Raw genomic sequence first — 19496 nt, forward strand, 5'->3', positions numbered from 1 at the left:
AATCATGTGGGTAACTTAAAGTGACAATGTGAGATTTTAATATTGTGGTTTAGATTTAACACCTCTATGTTGGTTGTTTGTTTTTGTTTTTTTTTATTATTGTGAAATGTCTTTTTAAATGTTGACTGCACTTTGAGATTCTTGCACATTTTTTTCCAATGTGGTTTTCATACTGCAAATGGCTAATAAACTGAGCTGAACTGAACTATTCTATATCAATCTGTATAACATTCAGTTACAGATATCTGGAATTTAACTATATAGTAATTGTTTTCTCTGTCATTTTCTCTTCATTTTGTGGCATTTCACAAACAGATACACATACATATTCATACATGTATATGTTGTAAACACAATAATCATGTGAACATGTGAGTTTGTATGGTGTAAATAAGCTCTTACTTAGAGCAGACATGAACACAGGGTAACAATCACATTTTTTTGTGGTACATTTAGCTTTTAGACTAAAAAAAAAAAGATGATTAACCTTATACGTTAAAAATATAATCCTAAAAAATTCACTTTCATATCAATATTTTAAGAATATTTTACTTTATTTATTTACAGTATAGATTGCTTGGAGTTGCCAAAGACAAAAGTTGCTAGCACACCAAGGACATCAATTGTTAATGCTTTCAGAAAGACACTGCAGCTGAGGGATTCAGTTACCTGCTTCATTTCACTAAAGCTGGGCTCACTGGCCATAAGAACTAAGTAAATGCTAAAAGTTTTGATGTATGAAAACCAGAAAAACCAGAGAAAAACTGCTGAAGATTGTCCACAATGTCAATACTCTCTTTTGAAGCGCTTTGCTTAGAAGATGACAATCGTCCATCTTTAACTCAGCACAAAGACTGGGAGGATGAGTCAGACAAAGACCTGGAGTCAGACGGTAAGTCCAGAGAGTTCGTTGTTAAGAGAGATTTGATGGTACTAGCAGTAGACTACATGTCGGACTCCACAGCATTACATTCCACTGTCTTTTCAGCACTTTTCTAAGGTAGAGTATATCTTCTTGTTGTTCAGGATCTCCGTAGTGTTCTTTACTTCCTTGTCTTGTTTCTGTCAGAAAACGAAGAGAACAACAAAGAGATGACCATAGCTGAGGTGTACATCCAGGCTTGCAAGTTGGTGGGTGTCGTCCCAGTCTCGTATTTTATACGAAACCTTGATTCTCCAACAATGTCGCTCATCCACCATGGCCTGGGGCCTTTGGGCTGTAAGGCGCTATCCATTGCTTTGGTGGTAGGCCCATGTCAGATCTTTGTGGTGAACAAATTACTGTAAACATAAGAGAAGAGCATTTCCAATGAGAGTTTTTGGATTTCAGACAGATATGCAGATAAAAACTCTGGAGTTGGGTGACAATCACATTCAAGCTAAAGGAGCAAAGTACCTGGCAGAAATGCTAAAGGCTAATTTCACTATACAGAACCTGGTTTGTATATGAATGTACCTGGCCACGACAGGACTAATCCTTTTTTTTTGTTTTTTTTTTAAATTTTGATTGTTTTTTTTAATTTTACATGTTTTTATTTATTTATAGGATTTGTCCAATAACTGCTTAAAATCTGCAGGAGCTGAACATATGGCCAAACTGTTACTTGAGAACATTTCCATAAAATCCATGGGACTTTCAGGTAATCTGCTCATCGATTGGTATTTAATGTTCCCACCAATGCATGGTAAGCATCATTGCTTCTCGTATGCAATGGCCACTCTGAATATCCATACATTTGTATCCTACCTGGCATTCTAGCCGTTGAGAAGTGAAGAAGTGGGTATAGAAAATTATTGAAGTTCTGATTAAATTATTGTTTTATGTAATTTTGTTTTTGTCATTTCCTCTACAGGAAATGGATTTACTGATGAGGATGCTAAATACTTTGCTGACGCTTTGTCTGTAAGTCATTTATGGGTGCGGGCTAATATATTTCGTCTGTTGCTTGACTTTAGAATGACTTTTTTTCATATCAGATCAATGCAAGGATTAATGAGTTGGACCTTAGCCACAATGAGTTTTGTGTTAAAGGAGGGGAACACTTGGGACAGCTGCTGGGTAAATAAATGAATACTTAATGTTTATCATACCATAAAATGCTGTTTTCATTTTTTTAAAATTTTTTTTTTTAAATTATCCTCCTCATCATCAGCAAACAATGAAGGTCTGGAGGTTTTGAACCTCTGCTGGAATCATCTCAGAATGAAAGGAGCTGTGGCTTTGTGTGCTGGATTGAAAGTATGGCTGCCTAAAATGAATATCTACAAGTAATGCATTCCAGTTGTTTACAAATGTGACATGTTTTCATTTCCAGGTCAATACGATGTTGAAACACCTTGATCTGTCATGGAATGGTTTTGGGAACGAGGGAGCACTTGCTATGGGAGAGGCTCTAAAGTTCAACAACACTCTGGTGCATCTCAACCTCAGCAACAATCGCCTCACTAACGAAGGGGTCAGCATGCTGTGCAGGGGCCTGGAGTTCAATGACACGCTGAGAGTCCTTCTTGTGAGTGGACACTCTTTTACTGTGTTGACATTATTCATCATTAGGACTTCTTTGGACTTTGAGTGTCTCGTTTCTTTTATTTTATTTAGCTGGCATATAACTCTTTAACAGTAGAGGGCGCACTATCTCTGGTCAATGTGGTGAAGAACACACCAAAAACTGCCCTGGAGGAGATCAACATATGTGTGAGTGACACTGTCTCTGAATGAAGTCATGCTACTTGATCAGAACATAAGCAAGACAAGACAATGCTATTTTTTTGTAAAGCCAATTTCATTCTCATTGCAATTCAATGTGCTTTATGATTAAACTCTGGGCTCCACTATCTGACCTGTGCCCATAGAGCTGAGATACCTGCTGCGGTCAAACCCATTCATAGATGTATCCACCAGCAGCAGAACTTTAAAGTCTATTCTGAGGCTGACTAAGAGCCAGAATAAAAACTTAAAACTGGATTAATGTGCTCTGACCTCTTTGTTGTGGTTTAAAATCGAGCTGCAGAGTTCTGAAGCAGCTGTAGCTGTTTGGTGAAGACCATTACAATAGTCCAGTCTGCTGGAGATAAACGCATGGACCAACTTCTCCTGATCTTTCTGAGTCATGAAACTTTTCACTCTGGAGATGTTTTTTAGGTGGTAGAAGGCTGTTTTTGTGATTAGTTTAATCTGATTGCTAAATGTCTGATCTGAGTCAATCTGAACACCAAGGTTTTGGACTTGGTCTTTAGCTTTTAGAGATTGAAACATAAGGTTACCAAAGATAATCACCTCCATTTTTTCATGATTTAGTTAAAGAACTCGCTCACTCAGTCATTCAGCAGTTTACCATTTCTAAGCAGTCACACAACATCTCTATGGGACCAGTCATCTGGGTTCAGTGATAGATATAGTTGTGTGTCATCTGCATTATAATCAACCTTACAGCTCTGCAGAATTTGAACTTAAGGAAACAGATAAAGGCTGAACAGAAGGGGTCAAAGAACGAAGCCCTGAGGAATCCCACAGGCCATCACTAATCTGTTCAATTCAAAGTTTTCAATGCTCACAAAATAACCTTTGTGATACTCATAAAGGCACCTGATACAAATAAAATGAACAATGCTGAGTAAAAAGAACATATATTTCTGATTGTCGTCATCTTGTCTTTAATTGGAACAGAACGTATTGGTAAATCAAAACTTTGTGCATCTGTTGGAGCTGACGTGTCAGGGGCATCCCAGTCTGGATGTGCAGTATGGAGGTGTCGGAGGCTTCATTGCCAAGAAGCCACCTAAACGCATCGACCCGATGAAGGTTATTCAGGTTGGTTTATTGAAATTGTTCTGAATGTGGCACAAAAGTTTTTTTCTAATAATTCATGCGTAACAATAAATTGTTTTCAGAAAAAATAAACTTACATAATGCCTCTTTCCAAATGTTTCTTAAGGACTTTCTTGATCAACGTAAGCTGCGTCTCTGGGACTTCTTTAGGAACATTGACAAAGATGGCACAATGAGGGTTCCTGTTGCAGACTTCAGGAGAGCGGTTCAGGTTTTTGACTTGATCATTACCTGCAGCTGTAATGACTTGATGGAAGATACTGTACTGATTCTTTCAATAAATCTCAAATGGTCTTCTAAAATGTATGCTTTGCTTTTTTATGTAGCAATCAAGCATTCCTCTGGATCGTTACCAGATTGAGGATCTTATTGGGAGACTGGATCGGGACAGGACGGGAATTGTTGACTATAGGTGAGCATTTGTTTATACACTAGTGTGTATGAGATAATTTGGTGTGTTGCGTAAAACTTTTTCAATTTCATTCTCTGGCAAAAAACTTATGATAAATATTGCAAATATGATGCTATAGACTAACTTCAGTGGCCTTAATGTTTGTATATGAATTGAATAGTCATCCATGTCAGTAGGTGGCAGTAGATAGCACAAAATGGCAGTGATATAATATGTATATTGCGTGGTAAAGCTAAATGTGTTTTCACAAAAATACCAAGTTAACCAAGATTGAACCACAATAATCAAGTGAAGGACTATTTAAAGTCTAAAAGGGTCACAATGAACTGTGTTCCTTTATAGAGGACTGGCCGATACAAGAAAGCAAATGATGAAGGATCACAGGCGACAGCTGAGAAAGGTCGAATCCCGCCAGAAGAAAGAGAAACAGAAAAGCGACCGCATCCTAAAAACCTTTCAGAAGGCTGTGGAAGCAGTCACGCCTCGCAGCTCCATGGTCATGTCTTCAGGAGGCGCCAAAGAGGAATCAAGTGGCCTCCAACTCTTCTCTGCCACCCCTCTCAGTTCTTGGCATCACATTGTAATGTCCAACAGCTGCCGCTACTCAGCCACCAACCTCAGCAACGAGCACATCCACCTGCCCATGATAGGGGGCACCAGTCCGTACCGTCCCACCAGTTCTCCAGCGATGCGCTGTTACTCCCAACCCAACCTGCTGCTTGAGTCACCTTGTTTCACTCCAGGGAAGTCTTTTTCTGCTCAGGCCATTCGCTCTGATCCAGAAATGAGTCGCAGCAAATTCAACCCATCTGCTGAAGGCCTCACCAGGTCCAGACCAGCCTTTATTGACAAGTCACCAGGGGGTAAACCCAAAGTCAAGAAAGTAAAAAAAAAGAAAATAAAGAAACTTACTGATAAAGTCTCGAAAATCCCAAAGTGACCTGTTAATACAGTTACAAGTTCTGAATAAAAAATGTCATTTGGAGCTGTTGTTTTTTCTTTTGAGGGTTTTCTTGACTTCATATTTTTTTCTTTTCTTCATTCTCCCTTGTTTGCATTTTCCTCTCTGTTAAAATAGATTGGTAGGAAGAGAAAAGTGCAAAACAGGCACAAATCAAACTTTATTTCATGAATACATTATTTATGAGACAAATGGAGCAGTGCTACACCATAGCAAAGGGCCGTAAAGAAAGGAGTACATAGATGTATATAGAGAAATATATTTTTTGCTTGTTATTTTTTACAATTTACTGAGATTTTCCTTTCTTTTCTTTTTTTGCCACTGACACGCCATGAGTGTTGGTGTAAGAATCTGGGATCCCACGTACGGTATATATTGCGTACATTTGGGAAGAGTAAAATCCAGCTGTCCAAAATGAATGAGTTTTGTACAGGTAAGCAAAATCAGAGCGGATGAAGGCAAATTTTTTATTGTTATTTTTTTCCCCCCACCACAGTTTTTTGGATTTTTTCGTGTTCTGTCCTTGTGGGTTACCGTAGTGCGATGTGAGCCAGTCCTCTCTTTGTTTACATGTGTTTACCCTTTGAGTAGGCTGTATGTGTGCTACAGGCATGTTGAATTTTTTATTCACACTATGCTGAGATGCTAAGGGAAGAGTTTTTTTTTTTTTTTTTTTTTTAATTGTAATGTTATATGTTATAAATTATGTAGTAATCTGATTTTTTAATCAGAAAATTGAAGTTACCGTGAAGTTGTGGCGCTTTTGCCTAAACCTGGGTTAAAGCTTGAAATTGTTGAATGACAGGGAATCATGTACTTTTTATTTTGAGATTGTTCTATGCGTTTTAACTCCAGCAATAAAGTTGCACTTTTGACAATATATCTGATGTCTGCAGTCATTTTTAAGTGCATTGAAAAAAATAATAATCTAAAATTGAATCGAAACTCTTTGTCTTTCTTTGAGGCAAAATCACCCAGCCCTACATCAAAGTCAAAGTCAAAGTTAAAGTCAAGTAGGCCTAAAGGACAAAATAATAATAAAAAAAACCAAACAAAACTTTTTTATGGGTATTTCCTTGCTAATTGCCTTTCATTTTCACCTGGTGTCTATTTCAGTTACACAACAGCAGGTGAAATCATTTTACAATCAGTTTTCTTCCTAACTGGACATGTTGATTTCCCTGACGTGTGGCTAACTTGGAAAGTTACTTTGTTTGTGTTTTTTTTTTTTTTTTATCAGTGTATCAATTCAAAATGTCTGCACCAAAAGAGTAGATATAATAAATGCTATTAAAGTGGTATATATTTGGCTATTTAAATAAAATTAAATTAAAAAAACTTGACCTTTAGTGAGATCTCTTCCTTTCTGCTCCTGGTGTAATGTTACAGTGCAGTGACTGATTATTAACCCCTGTCACTCTGACCCCGCCCTCTATCAGGGACTCCTCCCTCCTCCCTGGGGATGAAGAGGATCCTTCTTTGTGCTGTGGGTGGAGCTCGGCTCCATCTGCCACTAACATTACAGAAATCCTGCCATAAAACAGCATTTCAGACATCATCAGCTATAGTAATTATGGGTGATGATAATGTTATTATTTTATCATTATCATCATTTTGACTATGTTTCTGGTTATAACTACTTCACAAAGAAAAAAAAGTATTTCTAATGCTTCGTGGCAGTGGTTAAAAAACAACCGTACTGTCTCTTTAAATCTTTCAGCATCCGCCAAGATGAGACAGAGGAAGTGCTGTCAGTGAGTGAAATGGTACCCATGAGTGACATCATGTTTAGCCAATCAGCATCTTCCCCTGAGCTCCTCCCACTGGGAGCAGGGAGGTCTGGCTGCTGGTGCTGGTGCTGATGCTGATGCTGCTGCTGCTGCTGCTGCTGCTCGGTGGTGGATACATACATACAGGCCATGCTCAACATACATCAGGTATAGAATAAGCAGATGTTTCCTGCTTTCTATGCATGTTTATTGGTCATTAGTTTTGATACAGTTATGGTACAGTGTAGTTAATGGGGTGCACACTGTGAAAGATGATGGATGATAGTGGAGGAGGCTGCAGAGCTAAGTGTGGTGGTGCAACTAGCTAAATGAATCATAGGGATGGAGATTCATGTTTACTATAGTGTATTTTTAGCTGGTTTTAAATGAGCCGCAGAATGCCATGTAGGATACATTTTCTTTTCTTCGTACAGTCATATTTGTGCAGTGTTGGATACGACTGCACTCATTCTGAAGGTTGTTGTGGATAAAAGCATTCTTTTCCCTTTGGGAATATTGCATTTCCTGTGATATGTGTGGAGTCTAGTGGAGCATATTCACAGACTACCATAAACCCTTGGGCAGAGGTGTAAAGAGTACTGATATATCCTAGTATACTCAAATAGAAGTACTGTTACTTGAGTAACAAATAAGCCATGCTTACAAGTAAAAAGTAGCTCAATTATATAGTACTTAAAGTAAAAGTACTTGTTACTTTCACCCCCCCAATCCGTGTTTATTTTTGGTAATAAATCTTGCCACGTTCCCTTGCATACAGTAAACATCTCATGCATAAACTTAAAAAGGGAGAGACGAAAACTAAATTTATTTTCCACAAAGGTATCTGTATTAAATAAAAGCTTTGTCAGAATGTACAATTCTCTTTTTAAATAAAATGACACCAAGGAATTCAATTCAAAATAAAATCACAGGCTATAAGTATAGCTAAATATTATGTATATATGTAAATTATATTATATATATATATATGTGTATATATACATATATATATATATCTAAAACTGAGAAAATTGCAGCATTCAATGCTGTTTTGGCGCCGCGCGTTACGTTTAATCTGGTTGGTCGGTTATGATGTGATGCATCTGATTGATGTGTGATTATTTCATTTTTTTGTAGTTTCACAATGTCCGTTGATCATTTTAAAACAAAACAAATTATGATTTGCTCAGTAATGGTTGGGTGTTGAAATGTAACAAATGACTTTACCTCTTTTAAAATCTTGTAAAATGACTGATTTAGAAATGTACTTAAAACAAGTACAAGTACCTATAAAAGCAACTCATCTGCCTTCATGTCCTCTTGGACTTTAGCAGCTCTGCTTCTTTCCATTCGTGACAGAGGTCAGGTGCAGGTGTTTACTGACTTCCTGCTCCGCTTTAGAGCTGAACTCTGTCTTCTCTGGCTCAGATCAACATGCTCGACTCTAAAGAACTGTGCCTCGGACCCACGGAGAGCAGAAACCCTCTGAGCCCTGTGAGAACAGACAGGGTTGAATGGGGGTGTTGATAAGACTAATTAGAAGCAAAGGTGAGTCATAGATGTGTGCTTGGTCTGGCTCATTTTTAAGACATGTCTGACCTTTTTTCTGTTGTGTACAGGCTAATCTGGACAGTGACGAGTCCTAAACGCTGCAAAAATGGCAAAGAGGGACTATCTGGTGGAGGCAGCCAAGCAGATCCGAATGGCTCTGGACAGTGAGGTCAACGAGGACTATGAGGCAGCCTTTAGTTACTATAAGAATGGGGTGGACCTTCTACTGAATGGAGTTCAGTGTGAGTATAAAACACACTGTTTTATTAGCTGTTTTTTAGAATGAGTCCAACGTGAGAAGCAACACGCCCCAAAGCATGTGATATACCCATGTGGAGTGGACTAGAATAAAAACAGGAAGTTACATTCCATTGGTCAAACACAGATGTTCTTCTGCTGAGTTGTAAACTGTGAATGTGTTTTATTCTGGATGACTGGAGTGTTGCATTTGCTGATAAAAGAAATGCTTGGATTATTCTAAAGTGGACCCTAACAAGGACCGACGGGAGGCCGTGAAGAGGAAGACGACTCAGTATCTGAAAAGAGCTGAAGAAATCTTCATCACACATCTGCAGGATAACCTCGGGAAAGGAAGCTCACACTTAGGAGTAAGACGATCCCAGCTTTAAATGTTTTTTTTTTTAGTTTATGCATGATTACTGATTGTATATTACAGAAGAGGATTAGGGCCAATTTTGATGGAGAAAATAATTTGGGGCAAATCAAGAATAAAGTCAAAATGTTGAGATTAAAGTTGACATTTTGAGAGTTGGAAATTTTAAAGAGATTACAACGCCGTGTTTATGAGCTAAAAAAATAACTATTTGTTATTAAACCCAATTTTGAAGTATAGTTTAATGCATTATTGACACATGGTATTTTGTAGATGGCCACAATCTGCTGTTTGTTGTCATACGGTGAATTGGCCCTCATCAGCTTCTGTAGATTTCACTTCATTACCAGACCTTCAACTTTTATCATGATATTGTATTTTGAGTTCATTTTCGAAATTTCAACCTTCATCTCGTTTTTGACTTTAATGTTGACATTATTTCACTTTTATTCTGGAAATTTCATCTTTAATCTCAACATTTTGACTTTATTCTCAACATTTTGACGATGGTCTTGATTTGCCGAAAATTATTTTCTCCATCAAAATTGACCCTAAATCACTTCCGTCGTATATAAAACTACGTTTAGTTTGAATCCATTAATATTGTGGCTCCTGTTTTTAAAAAGAAATGCTGTTTGTGTTATGTTGAGCTAATTCTTCACATATGTCGTGTGGATTTTATCCAAAGGGCTACAGCAGTTTGAGATTTCGTCCCATCAGACACCTGAGTTCCCCCGTGGAGGATCTGGAGATGTGTAAAGTGGTCGGTGTGGCTGATAAGGTAGAAACAATCAAATGAAATGAACCAAACCAAACCAAAGATTCTCTGTAAATACTGAAGTGATGCTCCTCATTTCTTTTTGTGATAATCCAAGGACGTTTCTTTCATTTTAAAGGTCCTGATTGTGCAGAGTATGATCAATAAAGAGACATTTGTTGTAAAGGTGAGTGGAAAGTCCAGATAAATATTTGAAGGGTTAAAACAATGTTTCCCGCATTCATTGGTGGGACTGGTTTAGGAGGACTGGTGGGATGGACCAGCAATATACTGGATAAGAAGTTGGAAAATTTCACCTAATGACAAAATTAGAAATAGAAATAGAAAAAAGTTGAGTAAGTTTTTCATTTGTTTTGTTCTCAAAATCATATAGGATAGGTTAGGTTTTACCTCATGGCTTACACTTAGGCATGTGTAATCAGTTTTGGTGCATTTTGGATTAACCTCAGAGTCTTTTTTTAATTTTTGCATTAGTTTCATTCAGTGATTTTATCATACTAGTACAGTGCCCGTCGGACGTATGTATTCATATAGTGGGAGGGGCTTAGGTAGAGTTGTCAATTATAGCCAAATTAATATGTGTTTGAAGGTTGGATGTACAAAGAGGTGTACATACTCTGTACTCTGTAGTGTTATAAAGGGCTATATTTGTGGGTGCAAGGTAAAATAGTGTGTGTGATTACCCTGGTTTAATTCTATGGGACATGCGCATGGTAAATTTATTTGTTGTTGTTTTTACTCATTTTTATATTTTTGCCATTTGGTGTATTTTTCTGTAATGTATGTTTTGTGCTTTTTTTGTATATTTATTGTTTTTTGTTGCCATTGTAGTGATTCTGGAGTCATTTTGTTTATTTTTGTAGCTTTTTTGGTATAGTTTTGTGCATTTCTGTTGTCATCAGTGTTGGGAACGTTACTTTAAAAAAGTTACTATATGTCAAATAATTCAGATTTTTTAGATGCATGTGTCGTGAGGTGCTTCATTAAATTTGAGTTGCTTACAACGGATGTGGACAAAGTCTTCTCTCCTGGATATAATGAACACTTCACATGCACGTTCTTGCCTTTGACCACAATTAATTTAAAGTAGTGTTTGTATCGTCACCTTAAAAATGACAACTTTTCATCAGACTGCTCCACGCTCGCCATCTCTGCTGCCTCATCAAATCTGTAGTGTGTGTGTGTGTGTGTGTGTGTTTTGTGTGTGTGTGTGTGTCGCGTGTGCTGGCACGTCGCCTTAGCCAATCATAATCGCTCACCTTGTTTTTAACCCGCCTCCTCACTACAGCTGAGTAAGAAGCCAGGGTTGCTTTCGGATAACAGTTTATTCAATCAATGCATGTAACGCACCGCATTTAACGTTCAGTAACGATAACGGCGCTGTAACGGCGTAAAAAGTAATTTGTTAGATTACCCCGTTACTGAAAAACAAACGCCGTTACATAACGCCGTTATTTCAAACGCCGTTTTTCCAAACACTGGTTGTCATTTTGTGTATTTTTTGTATAAATATTTTGTTTTTTACTCATTACTCAAAAGTTTAATAAATGATGCATGCACACACAATCACACGCTGTGTTTGCTGGCTCAGGTGCGCGGTCGGCTGTAGTGCACGCACGTGACTACCGTGTGCAGTGATTGGCTGCGCCACGTGACTAAAGGCAAAGGACAATTTTTAAAATCAAATTATTCATGAAATGGACCATTTCAGTCCAAACAAATCCCACGTCGCACAGCTTCAAACCAAGCTGCAGCTATGTAGCAAGTATGAGCTCTGTCTGTCCCTGAACACCAGAGATATTTGAGGCACAGACACACAGACACACAGAGATTCCTTGCTTTAATAGATAGATTTCCTTATTTTGTTGGAAAAAATAGGTTGGATTCAGTTATGAGAGTTAAAAAGAACACATACATGCACACGTTTTGGTCATTTATTACAATCAATGCTTGTTTTATGCTCGATAGAAGTTGTCTTCATTGTGTCTCCTTGAGCTTCACTACGCATTGATCTGCCTGAGAGCTCAGAGGCTTTTAGCCTGTGTGAGCACCTCAAATTTCACAAGCAGCACACAGACAGATTCTTTGTTCTGAAAGGAAAACCCCAGGCATTGCAGCAGTCTTCACTCCTTCTATATATCTTTCTATTCTTTAATCGCATCACAAATAACCTCCTTCTTTTTGATAAAACAGACTTTTACTTCAATTTCAAGTGTTTGATTGTGTGTATTTGTTCTCTCAGAGTTTGGTCAAGTCGAGTTGGGAGAGCCGGGACCAGCCGACCATCATCCCTCAGGGTGTACCGTACATGGTGAAGCTCCTCAGATATTATGTCAGTGAGGATGTGGTCTACCTGCATTTAGAACATGTCAAAGGTGAGACGTTTACACTCATTGCCACAGGAGAAATATTTAATATTTAATCAATGGTTCAGGCAGTGTTTTCAGACCTCTTCTGTTGCGCTTTTTGGTGCCCCCCAATTGCAACCACATTTCAACAAAATGGGTGAAAATTTTATAACCTTTATTGAAAAAGGTGAAAAATTGTTACTATTCTTCTTCGAAATGCATAAATGTGCAATCAGACAATTTTAGAACAGTACAAATAAAAATTTTTGAGTGCAGAGTGGAAAACAAAAGTACCATTTGGTTTTCAAAATGAACCTAAAGCAAAACTTTTACCTTTGATGCTTTTTGCTGTCGTGTGTCCTAAACATATTGTCCTGTGTACTAATTAATGCAGCATAGAAATCAGAAAGTGTATGGTTGCCATATGGACAACCCTCGTTGCTAATGGTACGTTTACCGAAGTGCACGTACGTAGCGTCTTAGGGTTAGGATTAGGGTTAGGGTTGGGTATTAACCCTATATCACTACAGTTTTAAGGGCTAGGGTTAGGCTTAGATACATGACCTAAACTGGTCAATGACTGACGGCTGCGTACGGATAGAATGTTGGCATATTGATACGGCAATCGTACGGATAGCCACTTCCTAGAAATTAACAACACCTCAGTGCTTGGGAAGCATTGACCGACAGAAGCCCACGTCTTTTCTAGTTTACAAAACCTCAAATCCATGTCCTAAAATCTAAAGTTAGAAAGAAAAACAAGGTAAAAGTCAAAAGATTTGGTATAGGCAAGGTGGTTATGTATAAGATAGGTCGTAAGTTTTACCAAAAGAGAAAAAACTGCGTGTTTTTATGCGTAACTGTTTCTTGATAATGAAGGAATTGATTACGTGTTTAAATTTTGTCATAAATTTTGATGGATTTCAGCACTTTCAGCTTCAACACAAAGCTTCTGTATCTTTTTGTTTGGTCGTAGGGGGGAGACTTTTCTCAAAACTGCACAGGCTGAAGAATGCAAAGGCAAAAGAGCAGCCAGGAAGCGTGACTTCTGATCCGATTGGTGTTAAAATGAAAAGCAGCCACTCCTCACCTTCAATCAGCTCTGAACACCAATCGGACAGCAAAGGCAGCAGACATGTGCTTTCAGAGAAGTCACATGATGGGAGCCCCGATGTGGAGTTCCCAACATCCTGGGACGAAACCCAACTGCGCCTGGAAAGCTGCGGCACTCACTCCTACATTGAGGAAACCGGGTGTCTGCAGAACACACGCTCGGCAGCATCATTTTACTCCAAGCTAGATCGGCTAACCTTGCTCTCCAGCCCGACGTCAACGCAGGTCAACACATCCGCACGCATCCACCCACCTGCCCCAAGTTTGTGTTTGCACCCTAGTGATGCTCAGGAAAAGCCAGCACTTCCTCTCGCTTGCACTCGCGTCAGCCAAGCCTTGGACGTCATGTCCGGACTTTGTGAAAAGAAAGCCGGAGTAGGTCTGATCGAGTGCAGCTCAGACTTTGACGTGGCTTGGAAAGCTGCGGATCCGGAGCGCTGCTGTAAAGAAGCGAACCCCTATGCAGTGACTGACAGTGACTTAACGAAAGCTCTAAAACACGCTAACCAGACGTCTTTTATTAAAGATACCGGTTTGAGCTCTTCCCCTGCCATTTTGCATCTTCCACTTCATTGCCAAACCCAGATCCAAGGCAGGGTGTCATGGAATACCAATGGTTCCCATCATGAATCGGTTTTAGTTAATAACGCAGTAGAAGTAGTTGAACCCAACAACAGTCCCACTGAGGAAGAGAGAAATGGAATAGTCTTTATCAGGAGTACGGACAGGGCAGTTTTTTCTGACCAACCGGACACAAAGACCACTTCACAAAACTGTGGTGTTCTTCACCACAACATTACAGGAGTTTCCTTAGTCCTCTCCACAGTCAGTAACAACGGTCCAAAATGTCCCGACAATGACAAACAAGCTATAGAGAAGTCCTTTGAGAAAAACACACATTCTAAAGAAGGTGCATTTGTCGGCTGGTTGTCCTCCGATTCTCTCAAAGTTCAGTCAAAATCTGGAAACGCTCTCACAAATCCAGATGTTCACGAGAGTGAGATAGATGAGCAGATGATAGAGGTGGACGGTTGGTGCCACCTGCCTCTGGTTCGGACCACAGATAAAACCAAACCTAAGACCTACTGGGGGCTTCCAGAAGCAGAGGTCCGTGTGTGGGGGGCACAGATTCTTCTCGCCTTGGAGAGTCTGCACCAGCAAGGCGTCCTGTGTCGAGATCTCAACCCAAAAAATGTGATGCTCACCAGCAATGGTAAGCTTTAAATATAGGGTGACCACACGTCCCGTAACTCCGATAATGTTTGTTCTATCTGAGAAATTTTACTCACGCGTGAAGGAATCATTGAAGACGGTGCTTTGTTTTGAAGAAATCGTCACTCACGAGGAAAACTGAAAGAGGACCAAAGTCCAAGACAAAGAGATAGAGATTAAAATAGACCAAATAACAGTGGATTTAATTGAAAAAGTTATTTATTTATGTATATTTAATGATTATTTACTGTTGTTGAAGTTTTGATGCCTAGGAGGCAATGTTTCTCATCGTTTCAATAAATGACAGATTTTAAGAAGGTTTATATGAGACTTTTCAAAAACAGATTGTTAAAATGCATAATAAAGGTGACTGCTGACTTGAGTCTTTGTTATAAAGACACAATTTTTGCAACCTTTATTGGCAATAACAACTAATTTAGTTCCACAGGCCTGATACGCCTCTCATAACATCGGTATCACTGGAAAGCCTAGGATCTCTAGAACACAACTGGTAACAGTGAAAATCTTGGGATACAATATATGAAACAGACTCTTTTGTTGACCTACCTTAAAGATCTAAATTTTCGATTAATCTCAAAGAAATCAAGTCATAGAATACACAATGTTTGATGTAATTTGACGTATGATACACCAAGAGAAAAGTTATTCAAGACCAAATCAAGAACACATTGATAGATTTCTCAATATGTGAAGAGTAATACTGGTTCAATTGATGATACCCATTAAACTACATTTTGTCACTGCTGAAACTCAAAAATCCCGAAAACTTTTTTTTGGTGTTCCCAATTTTCCCTAAAGATTCACAGCAAGCAATGCAGTGTAAAGAAAAGACTCTAAGCTTTCATCTGGTGCCACTTTGTTGCCGTTACAAGGTAGATTTAAGAAAACGTCGAGTACTTTGAGTACGCCGAGGTCAACCTAAGTGTCCTGTTTTTTGGAAATCAAAATATGGTCACCCTATTTTAATAACCATAGAGGAAAACTGTGCGTGTGATAGGATAGATACATCTTTTTTTTTTTTTTTACAGGGAAAGTGTGTTTGACATTTTTCAGCCAATGGAGTGAAGTTCAATCAGATATTAGCTGTGAAGCCATGGAGCAGATGTACTGTGCACCAGGTCAGTGCTGCTGCCATCTAGTGCCAGTCTATAGGTACTACACATTCAGCAGCACCTGTCCTAATAATTGATTTTTGATCTCTGTGTGATGTAAGAAATTGGAGGCGTGTCCAGAGTGACCGAGGCTTGTGATTGGTGGAGTCTCGGGGCTTTGCTCTTTGAGCTTCTTACAGGAATGGTAAGCCAACGCCCACATGGACTCATGCATGAAGTTATAGAGTAATTTATTATAGAAATTATGTAATTGGTAATTAAGTACAATTATGACATAATTAGAATTGTAATAGTAATTATTTACATAGTTCAAATTACAACATTAGTCATCTCGAAGCACTATCAAAATAGGCATAAAAACTGTCATTCACAATTTAATTAAATGCAAAACTTTCTATGGGTTGCACATATATATAGTTAACAATTATTACAATATGTTTCATATCAAATTTACCAGTCACTTCTCTTAACTCATTGGCTGCCAGCCATTTTCAGAACAGCTACCCCCCTTGACTGCCAGCCATTTTAGAGCATTTTGACTGATGTTTGAAGACCCACAAAATATTTTGTACTATGACTATGTAAAATCTGAAACCAGATTTTGAAAGAATGCACTCTCTACTTTCATCAGAAAAATTGAAATTAGTTTCTAGCTTGTTTCTAGCAGTTAAATATAGGTAAGTTTCACACAAAACGCCAGTTTCTGAGCAAAAAGCTGAGAAAAAAGGCTTTTTCTGAAAAGAACTTCGAAGCTCATTTTTTAATTTTTATGCTTTGCTTTAGTGACACCTCAAACATCTGAACATTGGTTTTCCTTCTATAAAACAACAAAAACAACAATGAGACCAGGCTTTTGATGGCAAAATTATCATCTTCTCTCACCATCGCGACACTCTCAATAGTCGACTTAGGTCCACACATGTTCTGCTCGAGTGTGCGATGCTGTGAGCTTTACAGTCTTCTCCTGTAGCACCATTTTCTCCCCATAAACTCTTTTCCTCTCCCTCTGACCTCTGCCCATCGCAGCTAATCTCTCATCCAAAGGTTCACTGCTGCCACCTACATGGCACCAGTTGGTCACTATATCATAGTACAAGGCTAATATCATGTGAGAACTCCGCCACAGTGTCTCCTAGCAACCCCCTTTGAAAAACACAATGGCAGTGAATAATTCAATTTGAAATGACGTGTATGTATGTCAATGGCAGTCAATGAGTTCATTTTACCATTAAAGAACATGAAAATCGAGGGGTATACGGACACAAAAAAGGCTAAGATGCCCACACCAAAATTATTAAAACCATTATTTTTATGGCTTAGGAATTATTGTGTAAAATATCAAATATTCCAGTTCTAGATATCTCAAATTCACTAATTTAATGAAACTCCACAATCATTTTAGGAGCTTACAGTTTATCTTTGTTTATATCACATGAATGCAGTCATTTCTAATGGCAAATTGTGGAAATAACTCTCAATTTTTCCACAAATCTTTCAATTTCTCACAAACAATTCTACAAAGTTCCTCTAAATTACACAAAAAATTGATAGCAAAATCAAGAATTTCTGAAGTGTTGTTAAAATTGTTCTTTTTTCCACCACCTCTAATCTGCGGCCCACTTGAGATACCCTTTATTTGGCCCCTGAATTAAAATGAGTTTGACACCCCTGGATTAGGGAAGACTAACAAGGTAACCATGAGATGTAAAACAATTTGAATGATAAATTATATTTTTTTGCGTATTTTACAGCTGATTTAATATATGGGTCAAAACAAACCTGTTATAAAAGATGCTAACAGAAAGCTAACACAAGAGGAAGGCTAGGTTTTATGGGGTTATTTATTAAAGGCTCAGTAATTGTGTTTAATTGTAATTGACCTTTAGGAATTCATAATTGAGATGTAATTGAACATGTAATTGTGATTTTTTTCTTCCACCTGTGCAGCCACTGTGGCAGCTTCATCCAGCAGGAATCCACTCACACACCCAGCTGCTCATCCCTGACCACCTGAGCGCTGCTGCTGCTTCTCTGCTCACTGAGGTCAGAAATAGATACAATAATACATAATGGATACATATTAAACTACATTCTAAATTACAGCCAACACTCATATGTTTTTTTATCAACTATTTTTGTTCAACAGTTGCTTCAGTTTGATTCTGGCTATCGCTTGGGCTCTGGAGGTGGAGGTGTGAGTGACATCAAATGTCATCCTTTCTTCAGTGGAGTCTCCTGGAAAGCTTTGAGCTGTTGACGAACTCTGACTATAATATGTTAAGGTTTTTTATTTATTCCGGCCAACGTTTTTCAGGAAATTTACTTTGAGCTCCTGGACTGTCAACTGCCAGTCTTCGTCAGAGGCTAGTCGCTTTGATGTTGACGCTTTGATGTTTCCTTGACTGCCGTGTAACAATTCCAGCAAGTTATTTTTGTCTTCTTTTTTGAATGAAACGTTAAGGTTTCATTTATTCAGGCAAATGTGACAAACTTCGGAAGTCAAGGAAATGCGATTAGCAGACGCCTCTGAAGAAGACTGGCAGTTGACAGTCAAAAAATGTCAGATCAAAATAAATTTCCTGAAAAACAGCTGTCTGAATAAATGAAACATTAACATGTTATTCAAAAAGAACTTGCTGGAATTCTTATTGTAATTCAGCCTTTCTGTGGAAAGAATGATGTGACTGGGACCAGTTACGGGTTACACTAGTTTTGGTGCTTTCCACAAAAGTCACAATACAACAATGGAAACTAAAGGGAAATGCAAAGCATACAGTATGTGGGAAATTTGTGAATGTATTTGATATCATTTTCAAGGTTTTAATTTGTCATTCATGCTCATGAAGAAACATTTACAGAATGAAATGATGGACTTTTGCTGGTTTAGTTGCACGTACATTTATTAGAATTGTGGCCATTCACCATTTAACTATTGTAGAGTAACGTTGATAATCAGGCAATAAAATGACCCATATATTTTTATATACCCTCAAAGGTCTTCTTCTGATGAATTAGTAGCTGTTTTTTCAAAGGGTTTCTTACCCCCCAAAAGAAGCTTGTTCTTGCAAGATGGACAAATATGCAAAAGTAAGGGAATATATGGCATTAGATGCAGTATTGTGTCATCCAAGAGGTGGTAAATAAGTCACATATCACGTTCAACACGAATTCAGTGAAAATCTTTGGAAAAGTTAGCGAGAAGATGTCAGTGTACAATTTTTTTTTTTTTTTTTTTTAAAGTGCTTATAGTATGCTGACACAGCAAATGTAGCCTATGAATACAAGGTCAGACCACTTTCATGTTTATTTAGATCCGTTCTGATCCAACACTGTTCCAGACTAAAACAGATGTCAAGTTTTCTATTTTATTTTTGTAAAATTGACATGATTTTATCTCACTTTTAAGATTTGTGTGCCCTTTGTAACACATCAGGATTAAAACAATGTTAAATGCACTGGAAAAAAATTATAATAAAAATTGCAATAAGGCATGATGGCTGCTGGGGTTTGAAAAAATATTCCCAAAACTAGAGATGGGGTGTAACACAAACTGCACAGCCCAAAAAACATTGAAACCAAGTAAAGTGAATAGCGAACGCCCAAGAATCTTGATTTTGTGCAAATAGATCGTACATGTGTCAATCTGTCCTAAAACAAGGCGGTTTATAGCAAATTAAAAACTAGAAAAGATGACTACAGGATGACTAATAATGCTGAAGGAAAATGAAACACTACACGATGAAAAAGCACTTCCCAAAAAACTCAAAAAGAAAATTA

The 19496-nt window shown here is 38.1% G+C and overlaps 2 protein-coding genes across 2 annotated transcripts; both read left to right on the top strand.

Moving 5' to 3' along the window:
• The first annotated feature begins 699 nt into the window (after positions 1 to 699).
• lrrc74a (leucine rich repeat containing 74A) lies at positions 700 to 5181 on the top strand. The gene is made up of 13 exons (XM_028437179.1): positions 700 to 892; positions 1070 to 1245; positions 1331 to 1438; positions 1547 to 1640; positions 1854 to 1903; positions 1978 to 2059; positions 2154 to 2239; positions 2316 to 2510; positions 2600 to 2695; positions 3668 to 3811; positions 3936 to 4040; positions 4156 to 4241; positions 4584 to 5181. The coding sequence occupies exons 1-13, from the start codon at positions 784 to 786 to the stop codon at positions 5179 to 5181; spliced, it is 1929 nt and encodes a 642-aa protein (XP_028292980.1). The 5' UTR covers positions 700 to 783.
• A 1844-nt stretch (positions 5182 to 7025) lies between these two features.
• On the top strand, positions 7026 to 18066 carry rps6kl1 (ribosomal protein S6 kinase-like 1). Its single transcript, XM_028438046.1, has 12 exons — positions 7026 to 7139; positions 8400 to 8519; positions 8591 to 8764; positions 9006 to 9130; positions 9824 to 9916; positions 10032 to 10079; positions 12156 to 12288; positions 13238 to 14587; positions 15636 to 15725; positions 15821 to 15903; positions 17667 to 17762; positions 17866 to 18066. Exons 3-12 carry the CDS (start codon positions 8629 to 8631, stop codon positions 17974 to 17976), a joined length of 2265 nt encoding a protein of 754 aa, XP_028293847.1. The 5' UTR covers positions 7026 to 7139; positions 8400 to 8519; positions 8591 to 8628; the 3' UTR covers positions 17977 to 18066.
• Positions 18067 to 19496: the final 1430 nt, after the last annotated feature.

This window comes from Gouania willdenowi, chromosome 22 (genome assembly GCF_900634775.1).
Source record: "Gouania willdenowi chromosome 22, fGouWil2.1, whole genome shotgun sequence".
In the NCBI taxonomy this organism is placed as follows: domain Eukaryota; kingdom Metazoa; phylum Chordata; class Actinopteri; order Blenniiformes; family Gobiesocidae; genus Gouania; species Gouania willdenowi.